This window comes from Callorhinchus milii, unplaced genomic scaffold, assembly GCF_018977255.1.
Source record: "Callorhinchus milii isolate IMCB2004 unplaced genomic scaffold, IMCB_Cmil_1.0 Scaffold20, whole genome shotgun sequence".
Lineage (NCBI taxonomy): Eukaryota > Metazoa > Chordata > Chondrichthyes > Chimaeriformes > Callorhinchidae > Callorhinchus > Callorhinchus milii.
Window position 1 is genome coordinate 9,958,554 of NW_024704761.1, and position 8,022 is coordinate 9,966,575.

General features: G+C 41.7%; 1 protein-coding gene across 3 annotated transcripts; it reads right to left on the bottom strand.

Annotated features, from left to right (window-relative positions):
• Positions 1–200: 200 nt before the first annotated feature.
• LOC103175432 (cytochrome b-245 chaperone 1) lies at positions 201–6,469 on the bottom strand. Of its 3 annotated transcripts, none has more exons than XM_007888475.2 (7): positions 6,342–6,469; positions 4,017–4,135; positions 3,519–3,560; positions 2,934–3,007; positions 2,368–2,464; positions 1,621–1,765; positions 201–812 (listed from the first exon to the last, which is right to left on the bottom strand). In XM_007888475.2, the coding sequence occupies exons 2-7, from the start codon at positions 4,102–4,104 to the stop codon at positions 692–694; spliced, it is 567 nt and encodes a 188-aa protein (XP_007886666.2). In that variant the 5' UTR covers positions 4,105–4,135; positions 6,342–6,469; the 3' UTR covers positions 201–691. The 3 variants fall into 3 exon arrangements, with proteins under 3 accessions (XP_007886666.2, XP_007886663.2, XP_007886665.2); XM_007888472.2 differs by having other exon boundaries at positions 4,017–4,163; positions 6,342–6,468; XM_007888474.2 differs by lacking the exon at positions 6,342–6,469 and adding an exon at positions 5,295–5,376 and having other exon boundaries at positions 4,017–4,163.
• Between the last annotated feature and the right edge of the window lie 1,553 nt (positions 6,470–8,022).

Sequence of the window (8,022 nt, forward strand, 5' to 3'; positions counted from 1 at the left end):
AAGCGCTTCACAGAACACACTGTAAAGTGAATTGACTGTATATTTGTGGGCGAACGCGGCAGCCAATTGCGCACAGCAATGTCCCACAAACAGTCGTAGATTGAAAATGACCAATTTATTATTGTTTTTGGTTTTGGAGGGATTATTATTAGGTGTGTGGAGTAAGGAAACTTGCCCAAGGTTTCGCCCTCTGCCTGGAATAGTGCATCAAAGTGCCCCCCCAGCACTGAACTGGTGTAACACCCTACATTATGAGCTGAAAGTTCTGACATGGAGCTTGAATGCTGACACTTTGAATACTTCTCATTCGTACTGAGCCTAACCTCACAACCAGTCAGCATTACATGAACAAGTCACTGTTTCCGTTGTAGAATTTCTTTTTATTTTCCTTGTTTACCTACCATTCAAAATTACAAATATATAAATGACTAAGTCGTTCCATCATTTCTTGGTGGCATTCAGATACATCTAACTGCACTTTACAATAACACTGCAATTCGAAACACAGGCATTTGGTTTGACCAGCAGAGGGTTCAACATGCATTATCTACACAGCTGCACTGACATCTTGGTTGCATCACTGGGATTCTGCAGCAAATGTGTTGTGGATAGACTTTAGTAAGGCAAGAAGGTAACAAGTGTTTTGGTTCTTTCCTTCCACTGCCACAAAGTCATTCTTCTTCATTCTTCTTTAGTCATAATTCTTCCTCACTGCTCTCACTGCTGGCTGAGACGGTTCTATCTTTTCAGCAAAGCCCAATTCATTAAGACCTAGAAACTTGGTTATAAGTTTTGCTACAGCTTCCACGTCACTGTGAGAAAAGACAAACATAAACATAATAATCCTTGCATTTGATATAGCGCCTTATGTCGTTGGACACATCACAAAGCACTTCACAGAATGTACTGTAAACTAAAAGTGACTGTATATGTTGTGGGCGAAATACGGCAGCCAATTGCGCACAGCAGTGTTCCACAAACAGTCGTGGATTGAGTGATCAAATTATTATTATTAAGGAATTATTACCCCCAGAAAAGTAATCCACCAATCGATTTAACAACCGTGTTCCTACTTACTGCTAGGTAAACAGGCATATGAAGTAAGGAAACTCGCCCAACATTTTGCCCTGACCAGGAATTAAACCCACGTCCTCTCACTTGCAAGGCTTGCGCTCTAACCACTAAGCTACAGGACTCCACTAAACATTCTAAAACATTATAATAATAAATTATATCATCTCAAACTCCAAACAGAAGCAGTATAACCTCTCCAGTCTCTCCTCATAGTTATATTCTCTCATCTCCAGTATCATCCTTGTGAATCTCCAATATCCTTTTGAAGATGCAACACCAAAAACTACACACAAAATTCCAGCTATGGCTGAACGGTTTTGCAATGATTCACCATTGCTTCCCTGCTTTGAATTTAACGGCACTGTATATACACCCACAAATCCTGTTTAGCCTTTTACTGGTCTTCTCTACCTCCAATCCTATGTTTGTTCATTTATGCATTTGGACTAAATTCCTCTTCCTTCTGAATTCCACTCCTGAATTTAGGAGAGAGTATCCCTTTTCCGCATTCCCCCTGCACACACCCCCTCCCCAAGCACACTGTACCTCCGACCTCCCAGCACCGCACTCTGTGTAAGCGGGTGTGAAAACCCAGTGGCAAAGCGGAGAATCACGAGGTGACCTGTCCCCAAATAGCGGACTCGCTCCTCCTCCACTTTCACACCTTTAATGTGCTGAAGCTGTGCCACAACTGCAAACACAAAAAGAGAGAACAGCCGTAACACACCCATTGCATACTCGTCACTGACGCATACTCATTGCGGGTGCCGGAGAAATCAATAGCGTAGGCATCAGTGAAGCAAACTTCCTTTGTTTCAGAGGCTCGTCTCCATGTCACTAGTTGGTATCACTTCAACAGCATCTAAAATTTGCATTTAGACAGCGACTTTCACTTAAAGCGAATGTCTCAAAGCACTTGATATATGTGCTGATGGCAATTTAGTTGGGGAATTGGAGGTTTGAAGATATTAAGAGAAGGCTCAGTTGGAAGAGCTACAATACAAAGTGGATTATGCAGGCAGAGAGAGAAGTGAAGAGGTTAATGAATAGGTGTGCATGGGAGAACTCTGAATTTTCAGTCAGATGAATCTTCTGGAGAGTGAGACAATCGCTGGAAAATCTACCCTTGGAAGTGTTTAGAACATGGAATAACGGTTTCAACAGCAGTGAAAGTGAGGTAAGGGTAAAACATGCAATGTTCCAGAATTGGAAAAAGGCAATTTTGGCAAAGGAATGGGTAAGAGTTTTCAACTCAACTGAAGATCAAGCAGACAGAAAAAATAATTTCTTTACCTTGGTCGTTGCTCATACTCCACAAAGTCAATATTTTTGTATAGAGGTTAAAATTTTTAAGAATTGCAGTGCCTTTATTCTTATCAAATATGACTTCCTGAAAAATAGAAAAAGACCATGAAAATGGGGTTCCAATCCTACCCAGGACCATCTTGTCAGTGTCACCTACTGACCTCTCTCGTGACCATTATTCATGTTTCAACCCAGACAACGAAGTTTAACAGGCTATATAACTCCAAAGTTATCACAGGGTCTCTGGCTAGCCATCAGAGGTTCAACATTCAACCACGGTCTTAAAATTTAAGATCGTGCAGAATTTTGGAAAATTCTTAAATTCAGACTTAATTTGCAAAATAAGTGTTAAAAATTGGAAAATTTAACATATTTTACATCAACAGAACCTGATGAGACGCCACCCGGCGTGGAGGGCGCTATATAAGTTGTTGTTGATGATGTGACAGGTTCCAGGGTCTCATTCCACAATGAAAATACCCAGTTGTACATTAACCATCATAAATCACACAACCTTCCACCCAAAAATGCTTAGAAAATGAAGACTTGCCTACCTCCCAATCCTCCATATTCTGGATAGCCACAAATAAGCAACCGAGTATATAGAATAACTTCCAGCCCCAAGTATCTGCAAATAAAAGGTCTTGAGTTTTAATGCATGGACTCAACTCATAGCCTAAACAGATCTGGCAAAAAAAAATCAGCCCTTATTATTCAGCTTCCACCGCCCTTCCAGGCAATGCATTCCAAATCCGAACAACTCGCTGTGTGAAAACATTTTAAGTGGATAAGGACAGCATCAGGTTCGGTTACAATGTTCCTGATATCAAATGCCCAACCTACAGACACTCACTGTCTCGGCTGACATGTGAAAATAAACTAACTGGGAATAAAGGTATATGTGAAACAGTGCCCCAAGTAGAACAAAAAAGGAGCTAACAATTTTCAAGAGAGAAAAGAAGTGGAGAACTCCAGAATATAAATTAAATGTAACAATTATTTGTGTTCATCAAAATAAAGCACTCTGGCTCTCCGCAGGGCTAATCCTGTTACGAAAGGGTATTTCAGGTCAGATATCAAAGACACTTTTGCAGATGACCTTTCAAAGTCTGTAAAACATATCCAATTCTTTCACGTACCTGTACTGTAGTAACCAGCAGCCAGACCAACGGAGCCAATTCCTACAGACAAAAGATAAAATTTCACTCAAAACTACTGTATTCTGTACAGAAACCTGCTATAACAATAATAACACTTGCATTTGATATAGAGCCTTATCAAAGAAAATACTGTAGAGTGAATTGACTATATTTTGAGGGCAAAATTACTTTTCTATGTATATGGGACTGTATCTTCTGATGGGCTAAGTTTCCCATGTCCCAGCAGAATCTAGGTTGAACCAACCATTAATTCTAGGCAGTCAGACAATCCTGGCCTGACAATAAACAAGGATCAGGAGCGTGAAAGAGACGAACAGTTGATTTTAAAAGTTGATTTTTCTCACAAGTGGAAACGCTAACTATGTTGATGTCCCAGACCTACTGAACCAAGAAAACATTTCACACGAAACCCGATTTCAGTGCTTCGCTTACTCCATTAACATTGAAAATATCCACTGAATTAATCTATGCACTTACCAACTAAGACAGACCAGGATCTTACACCAGGTGACCTCTTAAGATGAAGTGTTGACTTTGTTTGCTGCAAAACTACCATGTACGCCATCTCTGCAAAGGCTGCACGTACAGTACACAAGCTGTGAATCGATCAATACCAGAAGAGATCTGAGAAGCCATGGCAATAATTGTAATGAGTTTCACGTTAACAAGTGGCTGAACAGTCTCTTGCATTATTCAATAATCATCAGATAATCTCTCAGGAAACCATTCCAGGAACTGAGACCTCAACGCTCCAGTAACTCCACCCAGCATGAGCCTCAACATTTTTCAAACTAAAATGCTTCCAAACATGAACACATCAGGGAATGAAAAGAATAGGTCAGTTACGATCAATAATAATAATTATTATAATAATATTTTCTCACCTATCTTAACTGATAAGATTATGATTATTGCCATATTGTCAATGTAAATTGCCAGTTCCAAGAGGGGTGTACAATATGATCACACCATGATCCGTTTTAAAACCACCTATCACTTTACAACAGGTGCACATTTTTTAAAAAAGTGACTGGGATTGAACCAGGGACTGAGGTTTCAGTGAGGGCAAGGTCTGACCCCGGCTTGGGCGAAATATATAAGATTACAATACAATCCTTGCAATTCATATAGCGCTTTTTCTAGACATCTCAAAGCACTTCACAGAATATACTGAATATATTCAGTAATATATACTGAAATGACTGTATATTTGCGGGTGAAACGCGGCAGCCAATTGCGCACAGCAGTGTCCCACAAACAGTCGTGGATTGAGTGACCATTATTTTGTCTCTTGAGGGATTATTATCAGGCATGTGGAGGATATCAGGATATAAGGGTTATGTGGATACATAATGGGAGTAGGTGACATGAATCGAGCAAGCTTTAGATCCTGCACCATTACTCAGCTTATTCTGTGTCCGGCCTCACCTACTAAATAGTCAAATTAAATGTAAAACTGCACGGATATCAATGCAGTTTAATTATCGTCATGGTTGCCCTTTGAACTTCAGTAACACTCTTGTGTAAAAGCCATGGCAATAATTGTAATGATTGCGTGTAAAATACTGCACCATTCCTTCTATTCGGTGCGTTCGGGCGGGCGGGCCTGCCTCAAGATACTTTTGCAAAACTTAGTCTGCTGTCTGTGCTTCGCAATCGATGTAATTAGTACGTGCGAAAATGGCAAGTCAGAGTCTGGTAAAGCGAGAGAGTGGGTAAAAGGGGAAGTAAGTAAGTAAGTCTGCAGGGTCTCACCCCCCATCAGGAAATATGTTCAGCCACTGGAAACTCCCATGATGGATGTTCTTGTCTCCACGATATTCCGAGCAACACTTTCTTTCTTTCTTTCTTTCTTTCTTTCTTTCTTTCTTTCTTTCTTTCTTTCTTTTTCTCTCTCTCTCTCTCTCTCTTTCTTTCTTTCTTATATTGTAAACCAAGCAAAAGAGCAGAGGTGAGTCCACCTCATCTATAGCCACAGCTATCAGTCCCCACATCCACCCGACAATACTTTCCTTCCTCTAAGTGATAACTTCTCCCCCTGGGACATCCCCCAAACTCCCCCCTATCTCTCTCTCTCTCTCTCTCTCTCGGCCACTTAATTATCCCACTCTCCAACTGGGGATTTGATTTGGTCCAACACACATCCAAACGCAGCCCTTCTCGAACAATAAAGTACTATAAAAGTACAACGTGTACTTGGATCCCTTCTTTGGGGGGTTTCACTATTCCTGGCAATGACATGAATCAAAACTCTTAATGTTGGGGGTGGGGGGGGGGTTCGACCCCACGGGAGTGTGGGATCGTCAGCTCTTAACATCTGTCCCACAAACGGAGCCTGTGGTGGGGCGTTTGTGTGGGAGATGGGGAGAGACGTGGAGAGGAGAGGGTTCGAGCTGTGTCGGGCGCGGCTCCGATTTAATTAATTTCCTTTTCGGTTTCAGGACTTGGGAGACAAAGACACCGTTCAGCCGGAGTTCACCTACACTTTGTTGATGTTTTGATGAGATAAGTTGGCGTTGGAGGTGTATTTAAAGGCCCCACAAACCCCTCCCACAACCCCACAACCCCGAGACCACAATAAGATCGCTCTGCGGATGGTGCGCGTAATCGATCACCACTCAAACACCACTCACGTTCCAGACGACCCGCAGTGCCACCAAAGGACTTGTGAGAACGTTACAAAGAGGTGCATCTACACCTGTGAAGGTCCTACATGTGTTTCCAGGTGTGTGTGAGTGTGTGTGTGTGTAAAAAAAAACACTTTGCAAAGAAGAAGAAGAAGAGAAACAAAGGCAAACAAACCTCTGGTGCAGCTCACGGTCCTCACAGCCACTTTGTGAATGAACCTTCCTGTTGCAAAGCGAGGACCCCTCTCATTGGCTCAGCTCTGGATACTCCTATACATGGCGGAGACCTTTAACCCCAGCAGTTGGCCACCAGAGGGCTGCGGGATGGCTGGCTGGGCTAGCGGGAGAGAGTCGAGTCCTGTAGCTCAGCGGTGAGAGCGCTCGCAAGCGAGCGAGCGAGCAGACCTGGGTTCGATTCCCGGCCGGGCGAAACCTCGGGCAGGTTTCCTTACTCCACGCACACGCCTGATCATAATGCCTCAAGAAAAAGCAATAATAATAATTTGGTCACTCAATCCGCTACTGTGGGACGCTGCTGTGCACAATTGGCTGCCGCGTTTCGCCCACAAATATAGAGTCAATTCACTTTACAGTATATTCTGTGAAGCGCTTTGAGACGACTCGAAGACGTGAAAAGCGCTGTATTAAATGCAAGGATTATTATTATTAAAATATAGTCAATCCACTTTACAGTATATTCTGCGGACATCTCAACGACGTGATAAGATACTATATCAAATGCAGGAATTATTATTGTGGAGTGGCAGGGTGTTTACTGTGCACTAAGCAGACAGATGCCACTTCTGTTTAAACATTTCATTTCGCCCACAAAATGAACAGTCAATTCACTTTACAGTACAATCTTTGAAGCACTTTGAGATGTCTTGAAGACGTGTTAAGGCCCTATATCAAATGAAAGAATTATTATTCCAAAGTAAGGCACTTCAATCAATTTCCTTTCTAAACATTTTAATTGAAACCTCTGTGGCCTATTGGGGGCAGTGCATTCCACATTTTCACAATCTTTTGGTGAAGAAATGTATTCTGATCTTTTCTAATTATCCAAGCTCTAATTATATTGTTCCCTTATTTGGATTCCTCTGTCAGATGGAAGAATCCTATCTAGCTTATCAATTCCCTACATTATATTAAATGCCTCAATCAGAATACTCCAAATAATATAGCCCAAGTTTACTTAGATTATTACCATTAGCTGCTGCTCAAACTCAAAACTTCCAAACTGGTAGAACCAATAGGCAGAGTGTTTGACTGGGCTGTAGGTAGGAGGATGGTGGTAATGCTCTCACACAGTTCATGCTGCGGTTTGCTGCTCACTATGTGGCGAAACCTTGGGCAAGTTTCCTTACTCCACACAGAGCCTAATAATAATCCCTCCAAAACCAAAACAATAATAAATTGGTCATTTTCAATCTACGACTGTTTGTGGGACATTGCTGTGCGCAATTGGCTGCCGCGTTCGCCCACAAATATACAGTCAATTCACTTTACAGTGTGTTCTGTGAAGTGCTTTGGGACATCCTCCCGACGTGAAAAGCGCTATATCAAATGCAAGGATTATTATTATTATTATTATTATCAGCAAGCATACATAAACATCCGAAACTGTGAGTAGTTTTGTTTGGAGACTCTTAACCATAGTGATGGTGTTTGCGTGTTTTGTGTGAGATACAATACACTATATTCCCATTGATAAATATCCTTTCACGTCAGACGTATACAGGTACCTCGATGACCAAACAAAAAAGCAGCTTCATTTCTTTCAGCACCTGCAAACCAGATTTGATGATTCAACGCAAAAATAGATTTGAACGATTTATTGACCCGGACCCAAATTG

Bases quoted from the DNA above. Each gene is read 5' to 3' on its own strand.
- LOC103175432 (XM_007888475.2), bottom strand. From the start codon at position 4,104: ATGGCGTACATGGTAGTTTTGCAGCAAACAAAGTCAACACTTCATCTT. The intron at 1,766-2,367 runs GTAAAGAAATTA...TTGTGTTTGCAG, and splicing joins GAGTATGAGCAACGACCAAG to TTGTGGCACAGCTTCAGCAC. The intron at 813-1,620 runs GTACAGTGTGCT...CTTTTCTCACAG, and splicing joins GCGGTGCTGGGAGGTCGGAG to TGACGTGGAAGCTGTAGCAA.